At 48.3% G+C, this 18274-nt stretch overlaps 1 protein-coding gene across 1 annotated transcript in view; it reads left to right on the forward strand.

Moving 5' to 3' along the window:
* The window catches only part of LOC146207261 (uncharacterized), a 101338-nt gene extending 87993 nt beyond the window's left edge, over positions 1–13345 (forward strand). The window contains exons 3-5 of the mRNA XM_084578906.1: positions 9687–9945; positions 11618–11771; positions 13189–13345. Of these exons, the coding sequence (XP_084435032.1) occupies positions 9687–9945; positions 11618–11771; positions 13189–13302 (527 nt within the window). The 3' untranslated portion in view covers positions 13303–13345. The remainder of the gene's footprint in view (positions 1–9686; positions 9946–11617; positions 11772–13188) is intronic.
* The last annotated feature ends 4929 nt before the right edge of the window (positions 13346–18274 follow it).

The following is an 18274-nucleotide window of genomic DNA, read 5'->3' on the forward strand; positions in this document are numbered from 1 at the left end:
GGTTAAGGCCGGTCAGTTCAGGAGCGATGGATGTCTGCATGAGTCCTCATTCTGTTCAGCTGCGCGACTTTGTTGCATTTCTGAACAGTGTCTTCTCTGGCTTCTCTTCTTGGCGTCTGCCGTTTACTCCAGTGAGTCGTTGTCCATCAGCTGAGGTGGGTCGTGTGCAAGAAGCTCTTGCCGCGAATGGCCAGCACTTTGATTCGCACGGCTTCACGACATGCGAAATATTTTGTCGCCAACAACAACAACAACAACAACAACCGTATGAATGCGACTTCACGTTAGTTGTCTCCAGCTTCCGTCAAGATGTATGCCAAGCGCTGTGCGCAACGCGAATGCGGGGCATGTGGATCTGTAACGTGAACCGGGATTGCAGGGTGGGACCGAGGCCCCAGCAGTCCCACCAAAGAGTTTGGGTCTCGATATGTGCTAGTGCGTGAGCGCTTTCTACTAGTCGTCAAGGCTGCTACAGGCTGTAGCATCGTGGGAGGAGACCTCAAGTGGCATTTGCCCAACCACTGCAACAGCTCATGCTTTCGTTGGGCTTGGGTCTGCGTGCCACTAGTAGACAAAGCGTGGCTACGGCGTCGTTACGACATGAAAGACTTGGCGAAGAGTGGATCACTTCTCGAAGGACATTGCATATTCAAATTAGTTTTATTCGTTCAGCACCACATCGTTGCACTGTGAGCGCGGCTAAAAAGTCAGTAAAGTCATTGGCTTGACGGTAACCGCGCCCCCGTTACAAACGCCAGCGGCAGCGACGCCGCATGTTGTGGCACTGTGGCTCAGCAATTTGAAAAATAAAGGCATGCTAGGGACGTACAGAAGGAACGAAAATCTCACCATAAAATTATGCCAGTAATACAGTTATTTACCATTCGCGCCCCGCCGGGGTGGCGCAGTGGTTACGGCGCTCGACTACTGTTCCCAAGGATGCGGGATCGAATCCCGGCCTCGGCGGCCGCTTTTCGATGGAGGCGAAAAGCAAGGCGCCCGTGTGCTGTGCGATGTCAGTGCACGTTAAAGAACCCCAGGTGGTCGAAATTTCCGGAGTCCTCCACTACGGCGTCTCTCATAGCCTGAGTCGCTTTGGGACGTTAAACCCCACAAACCAACCTATTTACCATTCGCATGTTCCTTTTCGCGGCGGAGACTTTCCGCCACCATCACAACTGGCGTTGCAAAAAAGAAAACCTACAACATGAGGTAAGGAATTGGACCACAAAATACAAGCAAGATACTTGAAATTAAAACTTTATACAATGCACTGTAGTTTCTATTTTTTTTTTTTTTTTGGCAGTAAGATAATGGAATATGTCGTAGAATAACCGCACTGACGAAGACACCTTTGTCGCTCGTTTATGCGGAGTCGTCGAGTCGACTTGAACCGTGCAAAAGCTCTGGCTTCATAGTCGGCGGTGCAACGTTGGAGCTGCATACTCTCTCTTGCACTGCACACGTCCACGTGGTGCCGTCAGCGAAGTTCCGTGTGTACAACGTTGGTGTATATGCCGCTTTGTCACCAGGCACACCGGCCGAGACTCGCTCGCTCCGGACGGTAGTGCGGCAGAACTTCCGGTGTGGAGGCCTCCTTTCCCGAGCGCACGGCTGTTGCACCACCCCCGCTGTGCAAGTTGGTGCGCTTGTTGCGTCTGCGGCCGCTGCCGTTCGCGTGTGAAGCCAGCCGCATTCGTAGGTTTAGCAGGCATGCCTCGCGCAGCCGCCGTTTCACGCATCGCGGAGCACACGTGCGAGGCACCAACACTACTGCTGCTCTGGTAGGAAGGTGGCTGTTCGGCGGACGGAGCAACGAGTGGACCAAGATTGAAACTACAGCAGATGTGCATGCGTGGACGGACACACGGGGCGACACTTCCGTGCACTAAAGCCTCCAAATGCGCTTCGCAACCCCCACCCCTATTCTCCTACCACTCTTCTTTCCATTGCTAACCAGCGTGCGTGTGGACGACTCGGCCGTGTGATTTGCGGCCTCGCACGGCCTGGGAGGTGATCCGAATAATCGCTCCTGTCGGCGCCGCCTCCTTCCGCGCAGCCTTTTTGTTTTTGTATTTTCCTATCTTATTTTCGTCGCCTTTGCGAAACCGCTTTGATACTGCATGTTGCCCGTCTGCGCGGTGTCCACTTTGGGCCCCTTTCTTTCTCGCCACGACGTGAGTGTTTTATTCATTTTTTTGTTTGTTTGTTCTGTTTCTCGCCTCGTTTCTGCAGCCGTGTTTGTTGGGCACCAATAACGTGTTTTTATTTTTCTTTAGTCCTCGCAAGCCGCTCGCGGATTCCTTTCCCCCGTTGCTTCTGCAGTGGCTCGCTCACATGGCTTTAGTTTCGCCCTGTAAGCTGGAAAAAAGGCTCGCAGCTGCGAAAGCATGTGTTTCTCATTCTTACAGGCTCCATTACATCCGACGCAGGCCCGTGTACTTCTTGCTGATACCTATCCGCGTGTGTATACGGGTCCAGCAAGCGCGGCCTTGTAGCTGGGCGCCTGCGCTTTACTCGCATTTTGTTTTTAGTCTCTGTCCTTCTTCGCGTCGTTGCCGCGTTCCTTCATTGTGTATGTTTCGGCTCAGCCACAAAGTTCTCACTTTCCACCTATGGCTTCCTTATGTTTCGACGAGGCAGACCGGTCTGGCGGCCGTTGTTTCGCGTAACTATATACACTGAATCAGCGACACACGCCTTGTGTGCGCGCAGCTCGCACGTGGTTACCGCGTGTGGCCAAGCAAGAAGAGGACACATGGGGTAGCTGACCGCCATATGTATATATACTCAACCTGGCGAACTTCTCTACCTCGCCATTCCCTTTTGCGCCTTTTTTTTTTTTTTTCTCAAAACCGGCGGCGCAGGGTTTTGTTAGCCCAGCTGCCGTTGCTTATGTACACTCGCGTTTGCAAGGGGCGCTTCGTTTGACTTCTCTACACTGCTCTTTTTTTATTCGTCGTCTTTCTCTGTGTTGCCTCTCCGTCCGTGGCAGGAACGGGATTTTGGCGCTGAACAAGGTTACCCTGTACGTGTCTATTTGCGCAGCGGCAGCGTACCTGCCGGCTTTTCCTTAATTTTGACGCTCCTTTTCCGGGTAGCCCTCCGACTGCCTCTACGAACTTTAGCTGCCCGGGGACCCGTCAAGAACATACACACGCACGTGGCTGGCAGCTCACGCTGCTTGTGGACAGTCTATACGTTCGCGGTGGTCTTCCAGTGCTGCGTTGTATAGTCTTGCTTGGAGTTTATTATCTCTGCAAAGTGCTCTTCGTCGTACAGGTAGATCCCTGTGCGTGTGCAAAGCGTTCCAGCGGCTGTGCTGAATGTGAACAGGAAAGCCCTCCGAGTCGGCTGACCCTAGTGCTCAGACACTTGCGCGCGAGCGACACGAACTCGTTGTCCTTCTTTATATTTTGTAAATAATGTACAAATCTCCCTCTGTCCTTTCTTGCTATCGCTCCCCTGTGTACTTCCCCTCGCTATCCTCTCCCTATCCCCTTTTCTTTCCCGCCGGCCGCAGCTGGGGTGCTTCAGATTACAGATAGCGGTTGCCAGCCGCACTCTTTCCCTTCTTTTTTATTATTTAATAATAAACCACTACTACAACCGCCGGCTGACTGTGTTCTTAAGCCCCAGGTAGCCTTAAGGCTTGGATAATTTTTTATAGCAGTGTTGGAACGCGAAGGGTGCGATGTGAATGAAGGTATGTTGGGTGGAAGTGATCATTCCTGGAGATGCATCATTCCGAAACGCGCAGTTCAGCTTGCTTGCATCAGCTCCCGACTTCTACCGGCGGGGGTGCCTTATACAATTGGACCAGCGTGGTGTTATATATATATATATATATATATATATATATATATATATATAACTCCCCTTTAAAGTCCAGGTGAGGGCTGCAGAACGCAGTCATCAGCCTGCATGCACAGGAAGTTAGGTTCATCTGAGAACTTTTGGGGGGAAAACGCTTCTTTATATCTACGCAGCCTTGAGACTGCTACCAGTATATACAGTGATGGGCATTCGCGCAGTGGCCTTTGTGCTCGTGCTCTCTGTTTCTTGCCCGTGAAACTGCTCGCGTAAAATGACGAAAGGCGAGCAGCAATAACGAGCGGAAGCCAAAGTGCTGGACATTTGGGTCACTCCTAATCTCCCTCTTGTCTTTCAGCGCAGGCTTCGTGAAATTTAAAGTGAAACGGCCTGTTTCCGCCTCGCGCGCGCGTTCGCTACCCAGCCCGTGTATGATTCCGCCTCGGAGCGCGTCGCATTTTGCTGCGGCCGCTGCAGTGGTGAGACGAAAGAGAAAATAGAAGAGAGACTTAATACAGCGCCGTTAAGCAATTTAAACGACGGAGCGCAGGTGGCTGCTTATGTGGACGATGGGAGGATAACGAGAGAAATGTTACGACATTTCAGCTTCCCTCTGCTGTACTGGGGATAAAGTGCGTCCCTTGCCGCTCCCATAGAAATGTTGAAGCTGCGTGAAAAAAAAAGAAAAAAAAAAGAAACATGCGTCGGGATTGGGCTCAAGGCCCGTCCTGTGCCTGCGGTCAAACGTGACTCGCCGTAGGAACGGACACGCCCTTGTCGTCGTTGGCGTTGATGATGGCTGGACAGCGTCACCTGCTCTGTACGACCTCTGACCGTTCGCGGTGCGAGCTATATTTGGTTCTCAGGCAGCCTGACGTCGCCGACCGGAATGCAGTGCAGTCGCGACGGTCTCTTGTCACGCTTCGCTTGTTAATTACTTAAAAAAAAAAAAAAACTTATTACGTTTCTCGCCAGATACGAGCTCGCTTTCTCTTGAGGCGAAGTTAGATGTGAGTAAGCAGATTGAAAACAGTTTGTTGCCTTGTTGTTTCTGCGTGTTACCCAACACTTAACAGCACAGCACATTCCAGGTAGTGGATAGTCTGGAAGCGTTTAAAGGCGGCTCTGAAGCACCTCGTATGCAACCTAAGAACTAAGAAACAATCGGGAAGAAATTTTAATTTATTTGCTTGGCGTGTATTGTGTAAAGAAAAAAAGAGGCGAAATAATTATTTGGCAGTCTGAGAGAAAAATTTTCGAAAAGGCAATTCTTCCTAAGCCATAAATATTAAATGTCTTATGCAGGGTAAATGTTAAAATAATAAAGAAAAAAAAAGGATTTATAAGCGCTAGTGAAAATGGAATTCGAACTGCTGTCATACGCGTTCAAACGCGAAGTACGAGCCGATTGCTGCGCAGAATATTTTTTTTTTTTTTTTGTTCTTGCTCCATAGAAACAACCGTATTCGCAGCTTCCAATTGATTTCACGCCCATTATCACGCATTCACTTTTCGGCTACGTGGCGCAGTTGTTTTCCTGAGCTGCACTGTTTACACTTCGGGAATACGCGTTTTCACGAACTTTGCAGGGACGCTGTGGCAGAGTGACTTGAAATCCTCATTTATCAGCGTGGCTGCAACAACGTAGGACTTGGGGCTCTTTCACTGACGTGTTCGGGCTTGCTTGGACGCAGAAGTAAAGTATACGGTCCAAATGAGAAAGCAGAGTATATCGAATTACCCGATGCTTGCATCCATCATCCTTTCTTTAAGGCTAGCCGAAATCTGGCGCCTGGTCATCCAAGGGTCGTCGGCAGCACAATCCACTTGGGACTCCCGCCGTGGTGGTGCAGTGGTTAGGGCGTTCGACTGCTTTGCTCAGAGGTGTGTGTGTGTGCGTGTGTGTGTGTGTGTGTGTGTGTGTGTGTGTGTGTGTGTGTGTGTGTGTGTGCGTGTGCGTGTGCGTGTGCGTGTGCGTGTGTGTGTGTGTGTGTGTGTGTGTGTGTGTGTGTGTGTGTGTGTGTGTGTGTGTGTGTGTGTGTGTGTGTGTGTGTGTGTGTGTGTGTGTGTGTAAAACTTTATTAAGTATATTTAAGGGAGGGGGATGTGTAGGTGGGGTCCCTAGTCCGGGACTCCAGCGGCTGCCGCTGCTACCCGCGCACGTGTCACGAGGGCCCGTTGGGCCTCTAGTCCAGAGCTGGATAGGGCAGCCTCCCACCCCTCGAATCCCGGTCGCGGTGGCAGCTTTTCTTTCGATGGAAGCGAAAAGCAAGGCGCCCGTGTGCTGTGCGATGTCAGTGCACGTTAAAGAGTACCAGGTGGTCGAAATTTACGGAGTCATCCGCTACGGCGTCTCTCGTAGCCTGTGTCATTTTGGGACGTTATAAGCATGCATAATCCATACGAAACCAAACCAACCTGGGACCTATCCATTTAGAGTGCAGCGTGGATGGCATAGTGTTTTAGGCAGTGTTATCTAGTCAGTGTTAACTTATCAGTTACCCGACAAACATCTAACTGATTTGCAACTTGCCTCTGTCTGAACAACGCAGCATGCTAGCGCTTGAGTACAAGGTGCCTACCGTCAGTTCCTTCTGGCCGTCCTTTTCCGCCTATTAATTTTTTCGTACTCCTTGAGACAGTAATTAACGGCAAAGCGATGATGGCGATCTGTCAGCCTGTGTATGTGCTGCGTAATGCGCTTCGCCGACGAAGACGATGAGGGTCAGCGTCCCATCGTGCCGTCCGCTCTGCGGTGCTCCGAGGTGGCGCGGCCTTCCATCGGGTCGTCACTCCGCCGATGCCATGGGGTTCCGAATCTTCGGCGGCCTGTTCAAGGCCACGCAGGCCATGTGCGGCAGACTGTGCCTCTGCGACCGGGTGGCCCGATGCATCCGCAGTGAGATTTCTCCCTACCCACGACAGTGTTGCCGCGTTTCTTGCCTGGCGCATTCGTAGACGAATTCGGAGCAAGCACTTGAAATTCACTCAGTCATCCGATGTGTCAAAAATTGAGAATATTGAAATTGCGGTGGGGGACGCCGCATGTCCACGCTGCTCAGTTGGACAGATTGGAAGCGTGCACCGAACCGGAGGGAATTTGCGAGAACAGAAGAGAAAGTTGGCCGAGTTGTAGGTTGTATATAGAAACTCTATGAAGGCGCCATGTCCCGGCTTTCACGGCGTTTGTAAACTTTATTCGTCAGGAAAATGAATTGAAAATTGTCAGGGGATGCCTGACAATTCTGTCGTTGGGGGTTGAAGGCGGTACTTATCGCAATGTTTCCCTCTGCATATCCATGAGGCGGTAAAAACAAGACAATCGCATGCGTGGTTCCTTCCAAGCAGTCGAGTGTAGCTGCAAAGCGGGACACCTGACGTATGCAAATGCAGCCCGATGTGGTAGTTTTCAAAAGCCACTAAACCGCTAACCTTGGAAGGCATTACGCCCGACAAGGAGCTTTGTCTGCGAATTTGCGGGCCGCAATTGCTGCGGCGTGTCTGCGCAGCGATTACTTATGCGCGCCTCGTTGGCAGGGGAACGAGTAGCACGAAACCTGAGTAAACAAAACAGAAAATGCTGTCTCGGCTTTTTCTGGTGTCTTGTTCGCATCGACGCCTGGAGTGAGCTCTACTTTTGTTGCTGGTGTCGCGTTTACCGCGGTGCGTAATCTCGATTGTCCGCTTAATTGCAAATCCGCTTTTGGCTTATAATACCACTTGCGCTCGCTTATCAAGTAGCGATGATTATTCGTGCCGACAGCAATGGTCAGCTTGGCTTGGCCGTTCGCCTTACTTCTACATTGCGTAACAAGCTATAGCGCTACTCGGGCCGTGTTATCTGCACTAAATAGAGAAACCGAGGGCGCAGGCCAGAAAAATCTGCTAACGGGCTTCATTTGCTCATTTAGCGCTCGAAGTTCGAGTTAGACCAGTTTATCGCGCTGGAAGTCGCGTACGTTGCATTTATGTTCGTAGAGGGCTGATTTCTCCAGCCGCTCCAAAGCGGGGGAAAAATGCAACAGATCACGCTGGTTTTAGGATTACGAGCTCGTGAAAAAAAAAAAAAAAAAAAAAAAAAAAACGAACTTAAGTGAAGCCGTTTCAACCAGCTTACTAAATGCACCCGATGTATCGTATGTAAATATGCGCACTTCAAACACATGCTATTGCTGTGTGTGTGTGTGTGTGTGTGTGTGTGTGTGTGTGTGTGTGTGTGTGTGTGTGTGTGTGTGTGTGTGTGTGTGTGTGTGTGTGTGTGTGTGTGTGTGTGTGTGTGTGTGTGTGTGTGTGTGTGTGTGTGTGTGTGTGTGTGTGTGTGTGTGTGTGTGTGTGTGTGTGTGTGTGTGTGTGTGTGTGTGTGTGTGTGTGTGTGTTTCCAGTCTTTCAAGCACTTTTGAAATCTGGTTGTCTACATTGGCCGGGGCGCGAGCGGACGGTTTTTTTTTTTTTTTTGTTCACAATTCGCGAGAAATGCACGTGGCAGTCAGTGCAGCTGTCCTGCGGCGCCTAATTTGCACAGTTGCATAAGTTTTCCTTGTAACGAGTAACTGTAGGTGGCGCTGACTCATTTTCTCCATTTTTCCTCTCTTCCTTCTTCCCACACAGAACGACGCCTGTTTCAACGCCCAAGAGCGCACTTCAGTTCGGAACTGCTAAACGTGCGACTCAGCTTGAGCGATGAGCGCTTTCAAGCACACACACACAAAAAAAAAACCTCGTGGGTAGACGTCAGTGCGCGAGCACATAGTTCTCCCTTTGGCGTCGCCATCTGTTGGGAGTCGGCCCCGTGTTCAACGGTCACTTGCGCGCGAACGACGCGTAGCCCCGCGCGCAGAGGGCGACGTACTCGTATCGGCAGCGGCGCGTGACGTTTTGCATTGTGCGCTGGTGGTAAGTGTCGACTCTTCCTAGGTCGCATTTATCGCACCGTTTTTCCGGCTCTGGGTCGGCCAGAGTGCGTACACCCTTTTACCGGAACCAGCCGGTTGCGAGTTCGCTGCTTTTGCCTTACGTCAGTACTCTAGAAAGGCGCGCTTCTGCATTTGCTCCTCCGGGTTCATAATCTGTTTACTTACCGACCCTAATATAAGACGCGGATGTTGAAACAAGATGATGTTCACGGTCGTTCTGCTCTGTGTTCTACAATAATCGCGCGCACTCTAATTTTAGACGTGCCTCTTTTAGAGAAATAAACAATCGTGGAAGTTGTATTTGTGTGTGTGTGTGTGTGTGTGTGTGTGTGTGTGTGTGTGTGTGTGTGTGTGTGTGTGTGTGTGTGTGTGTGTGTGTGTGTGTGTGTGTGTGTGTGTGTGTGTGTGTGTGTGTGTGTGTGTGTGTGTGTGTGTGTGTGTGTGTGTGTGTGTGTGTGTGTGTGTGTGTGTGTGTGTGTGTGTGTGTGCTTGTTTATTCGTGTTTGTGAAGGTCGCGTGTGGTTTTTAGCCGGCGCTCTGCGCTCGGACCATCGAAGATGAGTAGAAATATCTGCGTTTTATTATATGTATGCTCACTTTCTATTTACGTTCGTGACAAGCATTCGAGCACGCACAGCATGTGCAGAATTGTTTGACATCGATGTTCAGAGCTTGAAATTCATGCGCGTACTGTGTCTCCAAATACCAGTTTGGTGATCCGTGTGCTCTCTTTGGGGAACGACGTAATGAAGGTTGCGTTTTATTGACTCGCTAGTCACTTGCTCATTGTGCACTGGCGCTCCGCTTCGTCGGTTAAGCATTTTTTTTTTTTTTAACGTTGATTGTACTCTGCGTATGATGAACCATACGCACTATACTCCGCGTAGTGTGCTTGCCCGTATCATGCTGTCGAGTACTTGGCTATACTCACGGTGGGGCACTCTTGTTCTGTGCGTGCAGATCTGTTCTTCCCGGCTATGATCCCTGAGCCGGACTACAGCGATTCCGAGGACGAGCGCGAGCACCAGCAGCAGCAGTTCCAGCGGCGGAGACCCGTGAGGATGCCCGGCATGGCGGCCGCGCACGCCCACCACAACGAGGCGCAGCTGTCGCACGTGAACGAGGATGGACTCATCCTGCCCCGCAAGCTGCCCAACCCGTGCGCCGAGTCGGCCGAGCGGAAGAGCCTCCACCGGGAGCTGCTCTTCAACCAGAAGATGTGAGAGCACTCATTTCTGTCGGCCAACACATATCGGTTTAGATCGAGGGAAATGATTTCAATAAGCATCCGTGGAACCACGGCACAAAGCTGCACAGCTCCTCGTGATCTAGAAAAAAAAAAAAAAAGTGCTTATCAATGTCTTGGACGCAGGATCAAAGCCATTCGTCCGGAGACACCTAACCGGCTGAGCCAACGTTTAAAAATATCTAAGTGTTGAGCTCAACTAACCGGCGATGGCAGTGCTAGTCCGCGTTATTCAATAGCTAAGCAGAAATGACGGCAGTAAGAATGGGGCAGTCCGTTCTGTTGTAGCTGGTTTTAAACGAGAGTAACAGTTCCTTTCGTTCGTTGCGTATCCACCGTGGCGCGAAATCCACTGACCACCGGCTTCGGTAGCTTAAGGGGCTTCCCGCCCCCTAGGCAGTCGAACTTTCCGGAGTCCTCCACTACGGCGTCTCTCGTAGCCTGAGTTGCTTTGGGACGTTAAACCCCACAAACCAAACCAAACCAAGCTTTCTTTATACGGCATAAGGCCTTTCATCATATATATATCCTTCTAAGCGGTATGAGTCGGCCGTGCTAATTTCACATAACGCCGCCCATTGTGGCAGCAAACTGCCTCTGATGCCGATGTGCGTTGTAGAGTGAGTGATAAAATTGTAACTGCGCAGATTATCATTTGAAGGTGGCGCTGATCATTGTACAGTGCTTTTATATAGCGTTAATGTCTGCAGGATGCGACGAGCGAGATCCAGTGCCTGTTGGAGGTGTAAATGCAGCCCCGGTGTTTGCAGTTTTCAGCAAATAGACTTGACTAAAACGAGATTTGTAGGATTAGTGGAGATGATAGAAAAATTAGCTGGGGTTTAGCTTTAGTTAAACCCGGTAGGTTGCGTAAGCAAAGCCGACGTAACTTCTCTTACTGTTCTGTCTTCTTCTTCTTCTGCTTCTTCTTCTTCTTCCTCTTCTTCTTCCTCTTCTGCTTCCTCTTCTGCTTCCTCTTCTGCTTCTTCTGCTTCTGCTTCTTCTTCTTCTTCTGCTTCTACTTCTTCGGCGCGGCGTGGCTACCGACCGGGTTTACCCGACGGCTTGAAGAGGGGCCCCGTCTTAGGTCGCTCTAAAGGTCAAACGTCAAACCTGGCGTAGTATTGCTTACGCAATAAAAAATGCGGGTTAGGTCGGTAAAAAGAAGGAAAGTGGCACTGTAGATTAAAATAACACACATGTTAGGAAATAGGCTTAGCTTGGTGACAGCTGCCACCGCTCAGGGGTAGCGGTTATTGCAGTAAGTATAGTGAGGCTTCCAAGGAGGAAAAACCATCTGCCTAGCGGCTGCTCAAGTCAGATACAACTAGAAAAAAAAAATAAAAAAATAAAGGCGGTGCCCTTCAGAGAGTGGCACCGACCGATTTCCTCGACGCCTGCAGTGGTGGACTCCTTTTCATCTGCGTCACTCTGCGTTGTCGTGCTAGCTTTTTCGAGTGACTTATCCGTAATGTCATGTGAATCAGTTGACGCCATTGGCTGCAGGATGGAAGGGGGTAGGAGGAGAAAGAGGGGGCATTTGCCGCTTTTTTCTTGAGTTGTACCAACTATGGTGTGTAAGTTAAGTACACCATCTACCCAATCCATGTGCGGTGTCCTAACGCTTCCTGTTGGCGACTCGCAGAGGCAAGAGCGTGCTGGGCCAGAAGACAGAGCTGCAGAAGGCCATGGAGAAGATGAAGGAGGAGCAGCGCCGGAAAGAGCTGGAGGAAGAGAAGATAAAAGGGCGCACCGCGCTCGAGAAGCGCCTCGAGGAACAGGCAAACAAGCTCAAGCTGGTACGTCGGTGTCAACCACTACGATGTTGCTGCTCGTTGTGCAGCCGTCAGCATGGTGAACGTCATCACATGTTTTTGGTCCGATAGTGTGTTGGGGAGAGAAATATATAACATAAGTCGAATGACTCCTTTCAGTCTGCAACATGATTATTCGGTTAACGGCGTGTTGTTTCAAGACAATTACGTTTCTTTAGCATTGGAATACTGCTGTGCCTCAGTTGCCATGCAATGGCGTGTAAGGCCTCTGAGGGTGACTAAGAAAGGCGAGAGAGGTACTGTTGTCAAAGTGCTTTGGTACCTTTAGTGTAGATGCAGGCGCGCTGGATATGAGTACTTATGCTTCTGCTCGTAGCGTAGGCTGATGTTATTAGTATTTGTATTTGTAGTATTAGTATTGGCTCTCAGTTTGGCGCCTCGCCGTGGTGGCTCAGGGCTTTCACCTGCTGATGCCGAAAACGCGTGTGCGTTCCGGCCGCGTTTCGGTGGACGTAGAACGCAACGGTCACATGTGCTGTATGGTGTCGGTCTAAATTATTCTCGTGGCTTTTGTAGACTTGGGACGTTTAACTCCATTCATACAGGGCGCTTTCATCGAGCGGCCGCGACCGTACCATCTCATCTTGGTCGCGAGGGTTAGCTTCACTGCCCATCTTAGGTATTTACGGTGAAGCTAGCTTTCGCGGGGCTCGTGTAAGGTAACTACTATCGACGAATTGCAAGATTTTTAATGCGAAAACAAAATTGATGTCCTTTAGTAACGCCAATAGTGCCAATTGACTGCAAGGTATACAGGCGTTAGTACCTTCGCATGTTACTTACGACGCAGCGGCATTATCCAGCCTTTGTTATGTGGCAGTATGAAGGCAATTGCCAATCACTGGTGGCTCCAAAGCAAAAGTAATATATTTATGATTTGTCGGGCTGATCTTCTCGTGGAGCAGGGGTTACTGTATTACTGTAATAATTTCAATGTCAGAAGCATTGCGGACAGCATCAGTTTCGGGCGTGACTTGCTGTGTGTTACGTGTCGATTTGAAGCGAAAGCTTTACCAGCCCCATTGATCGAAATAGCCGTCGGCATGCTGCCACTTTCACGATATGGGAACCAGCGGTTCGTCGGCAGCAGGGCGAAGAAAGTGAATACTATAACTCCACAAAGCACTTTACTACATTTTGAAAACATCACTCAAAGCATTTCACCCATAGAACTGTAATGCTTTTGCATTCATACATGTAAGCAGTCTCAAGTGCCTTTGACTTTTTTTTGTGTGTGTGCCGCAGATTTGTTGTATGCCTGCATATGACACTCAGCAGCGTATTTTAACATAACATTTTTGGGATAGAACTTCTGCCTTGCAAATTGCATTTTTTGTTGCTAATTATTTCTGTTCCATTTTTGTTTTTTCTTTCTGCTTAGCATGAGGAGTCCGATGTGATCAAGCCTGACCTGCCCAGCTCTGAAGAGTCCGAGTTCCTGCGGGTGCACGCCCGTGTCTGTTCCCACACATTGCCCGTTGACTCCAAGTCGTAGTTGCATCGGCCCACTGTCCAGCAACCGCTACTGCTGATGTCATATCTTCCGTGTACATAGTCCCCAATATGTTTTTTTTTTTTTTTTTTTTTTTTTTTTGTCGCTCTTACCCTTCTTCCAGCCCTTATTAACAGACACATGAGAGCAAGTGGCCCCAGGGTGCCTTTGCAAGTCTATTTTTGTGCTTGATGAGCTTTGTCATAGAATGAGCTTCGAGATACACGAGGCATAGCTGCACTGCACAGGCCGCTGTGTGGTGGTAATAAGCTTGCAGTCATACCGTAGGTGTTATGCCTTTTTGAACCTGACGAGGAAGAAGAAATGATACTGTTGACTAGTGTGTTTCATGAACACCATTAAAGAGGGACAGAAGTCTGTTTCTCTCTACCGTGTTGTCTCTGGGGTCAGTCACTTTTGAAATGAAAGCTTCACCGTGCCATGTATCAGCCAAGGTCAGCCTGGACATCCGCTTGACCTTCAACAAGCCAAAGATCATAGTGTGGCTATATAGCGCTACCATGGTACCACCTGTGGTGTACCACCACTTGACCTTTGATGGCAGGTACAGCATCGCGTGTTCTCTGTTGTAGTTGACGCCGTACTTGACTCCATGCGATGCTTTAGCATCGCCTAACTAGGTTTAGCAGTGTTAAACCTCAACCAATTTTGTGTGGCCTAACAGCAGCACTCTGGCCTAGCTGCATGAAAGGACATTGTAAGGTAATTCTGGGGGCCGCCATATATGCTACAGCAGTGAGGGCACTAACCACCCCACCCGTGCTGTGCAAGCGCTGGGTTTGTCCCTGTGCTTCTGTTAGAAATAGTCGATGAACAAGTTCAGCTCGTCCTTGATACTTAATTTATCTTTTCAGTGCCATGAATGAGCCGATTTTGTCTGTTTTCTTCCTCTTGTCACAGATGGCAGTGCACATCACATGGAGCAGTGAAAACTAGAGGGAGTTGAGTTTCAGGTCCTTTACGCATTCAATATTTGATAATAAAGTGCACATTTTTAAATAAAACTTCGAATAGCATGGCGCGGCAGGGTTTAATGTACAACAATGGCTGCAATTTCAGTTTTTACTGTTTAAAATTGTTGATATACCTGTTTGTTTTAAAAGAAATGCTCATCATGCTCAGCACACTACTGCCAGTAAGGATGCTAGTCCTTGAAATGCTCTTGGAAAACAGTTGACAGCATTGCATACTGAGCCTTTGTTATTTGTGCAGCTTCTTATGTTTGCCAGAAATATCTTACTGAGTGCTCCTTGCATAGAGCAGGAAAACTAAATTGTGTAGCACTGGTTTCAAAAGCTTCACAAAGGGTCAGAGGCATTAGGTGGTTCTTGATTAGAAGCTTCTGTTTGCCTATGATGCTAGTACATACTTCACCGGGCATTACTGTTTTTGTATATGTGGCAGGTGTTTGGATTTTTCATTGTGTTTATAGGGTTATGAGGAGCAGCACAAAGTACTCCTCTTCCTTCCTCCCCACACACAAAAACACTTTTTTTTTTTTTTTTTTAGAGATTGATTTGCATGCAAACAAAAGGTAGTCTTGCTTGGCTACACTGAGCTTTAGGCTCTTCCTAACAGCAAACAGCACTGCTCTCACAATTTACTGACCGCACGGATGAAAATACAAGTGGCTGTAATTCTAGTGTTTAACTCTTTTCACCTAACAGCACAAGAACCAGTGAATTGATTTAAAGCTACATGTCCGAATGTTCTTCCATTGCAAACAGAGGCCAGCATTGTGTGGTGCTTAAATCCCTTAGCCCATTCTTTGGCATTTTAGTGATTACTTTTTGCATTTTAGTGATTACTTTAATGATCAGAGACCTAATTTTGTGTTAACCAGAAATAGCCTCCGCATATTCCTCAGAAATCGGTTTTGGTATCACGGCTTCACTGCTTTGCAGCAGTGTCGTTAGGAGAATGAGTATGCTAGACCGGGAACTTCTAACAAAATGATTTAACCTATAATAACTTCTTCTTGATTAGATCAGAAGACAAAACACGTGCAAATGCAACACCAGAGTGCCTTATTGAAGTACAGTGATGAATTTTCACTTCTTTTTCACTATCTGTCCCGCCATGGTGGCACAGTGGTTAGGGCGCTGGACTTCGACTTCTGTACTTAAGGATGAGTCGAATCCTGGCCGCGGCGGCTGCTTTTCGATGGTTGTGAAAGGCAAGGCACCCGTGTGCCGTGCGGCGTCAGTTCACATTAAATAACCCTAGGTGTTCGAAATTACTGGATTCCTCTAATATGGCGTCTCACGGACCGAGTAGCTTTGAGATGTTAAACCCCATAGACCAAATCATCTTTCACTTTCAGAATTGGCTTAGTAGAGCTGATTTATATATAGCGAGAAAGTTAGTTCTTGTTTCAGTGGTTAACAATTTACAATAATAGTCATCCACATCATAATCGAAGAAAGAGGTTGTTTCAGGGCTATACCCACTTATTCTAGCCATCTTCAAATAACTTTAGATTGTGCTAGATGCAACCAACTTGTCTATCCAATTTCATGGTCACCTCACTCGACTGACCTTCTAGCCTTGACTGCATTTTTCTTCTCTTTAGTACATGTTCTACAGATGACGGCCTAGTTACCTGTACAGCTCATGGCGTGTCCTACAAATGTTCGTTTCTTTGTCAACTTAAGTGCAGTATCATGAAAACATAAGTGCTCAGTGTCGCTGTCATTTTCTAACTCATCATTTTCCTCTTCACTGCACAATCTGCAGTTTCACCGTTGGTCTTTTAATGCATCCTCCAGATTTCAGCCTTGTGGGTTGTGGTGCATGCATTAAGCTTCTTTTTGTAATCTTCAGAACAGCTACCCAATTTACATTAGCTTATTCTTATTCTCTGGCTAATTTCTCACTTGTGCTCGTTATGTACCACGACAGTTTGTCCTAGGAGTATTCGGCGGTAGCGACTTCTCATAGCCTGCTATAAGCTGGCACATTTTCGCCAGTCTATAAAGGTTTACACTAGTCATTAAAAAGGAATTTCAAAGGTTCAACTATCCTTGAGCCAAGTTTCACGAACATTAGCCATCGGCCGCAGTCGCTGTTGCCGTTTCGATCTTGGCTCGCTTCCGTGCTTGGTAAGCTTCTCGACAACGGGGTAGTCTAGCTTCTCTCGTTGTCCTATGGCCTGAAAAGCCTGTTTGTCACCGCTGTGCTCTCTGTGTTTAGCGAGATGGCGTATGTTATGGCGTATTTACCTAGGTTAAACAAAGGAGCAGCGCGGATGGACGTGACAACGATGAGGTTCAGTGCACAGCGTGGGAGCATTTTTGCAGTTGGAACTTGAATACGACTGTTTACTGCACAGCGTGAGAGTGTTGCAGTTTTACACGAGGCGTGACCGGCTGCCGCGATAGCATAGTGCTTTTGTGCCTGTGCACGACGGTGAAGACGACAGTGTTTGCTGCAGAGCGTGCGGGTTGTCAAAACTAAACCATCAATTGACCCTGAGGTTTGCGCATGGGAGGAGAGAGTTAACGCTCAAAGTATACAAGCCAGCCATTGTCCTTTGTCTTAGGTCATCGGTTAAATTTTGAGATTTCTTATCTCGGAAGTGGCAGATGGGAGGTTACCAAGGTGTTACACATAAAGTATCGTGCTTAGAGCAGCATAGACACCAAATTTTGGTTGCATTTTTCATGTTAATGGTGCGTAACATTCCTGCATATGAATCACCGAGTGGTTTTCGCCTACGACCGCTAAGTAGTTTATGAATGAAATTTCTTTTCTAACCTGCATGGGTTTCAGCAGCCAAATGATGGCTGTGACATCAAAGTTAAATCAAGGTCACGTGAAGGATGAAAAAACGGCGATGTATTCACTGATTTATCACTTGCGATTCCTGTACGTCTTTGGGGCATGCTGGATTTAGCGTCGTGGGCAATCAAAAAACAGAGGAACGATTATATGGCGGTCGCAGGGATAGCAGCTGTTGAAACCCAAACAGAAAAGAGGTTAGATTATAAATATTAGCGGTCGTATGTAAATATAATGTGGTGACTCATGTACACTACGCATCGCTGCGTAAAATAAAACACGAACCCAAATATTAGGTGTCTATACTACTTTAACTGTTTTCCGTGTGCTGTTGGCTACATTGTACTGTTAATCACTTTTCGTCGCAGGTAGTCCAAATCTACTGCCTGCCAAAGCCTCTTCTATAAATATACACTGGCTGCTGACCACACCAGCTGCAGTTGTAGTCCTCAGTGCAGCAGTAACATCACTTTACTGGATTATCAGTTGCCCTTGGCAATATTTCTCTCATTCGGTGTCGCGCTGGCCATATAACTCTTATAGACCACTGATTATAGGGTTCTGCATATTACGTGTCCTGCTCGAGTCCATTTTTTCGGGTCAGAATTTCAACTTGCAATTCTCAAACAGCGCTGCTGGCATTGACACTTTTGTTTTGTTCACTTAGTGCAGTGGAAAAGAAATGCGCTTTTACTGACCTGAAAACAAATACTTTTTTAAGCTAAGGTGAGAGGTCATCAGGGTAACGTCTCATGTATATAACTGTTTGAACCAGGCTGCTGTGTTAATTTCTCCTCAGAAAAGCGAAACCGGCCTTTTCGCAAAAATAAAAAATAAATAATAAAAAGGCATCGGCTGAGTACTTCAGTGTTAGCTTCAAACAAGTCGGCGAATAGAGTGGAATCGTGAACATCAGGATCTAAAGGGTAGGGAGAGGGGGATCACTATGAGAGGGAAGACATAGTATACTCAACCTTGATGCACACCCTAACCATGCCTTCAAATGACGCCTGGAGGAGATGGCGAAAAGAAGGACCGGGAGGGGGGGGGGGGGGGGGGGGGGCAGTCGGAGTGAAGTGCTAGCTCAGTGAGGACTCGCACCACCCGAGTGCTCCTTAGCCTCGATATCATTCAGCGTTTGGGAGCTTTTGCATTTCGCAACCACCATGGCTTC

This window comes from Amblyomma maculatum, chromosome 1 (genome assembly GCF_055883805.1).
Source record: "Amblyomma maculatum isolate TAMU_Amacu chromosome 1, ASM5588380v1, whole genome shotgun sequence".
Taxonomy (NCBI): Eukaryota; Metazoa; Arthropoda; class Arachnida; order Ixodida; family Ixodidae; genus Amblyomma; species Amblyomma maculatum.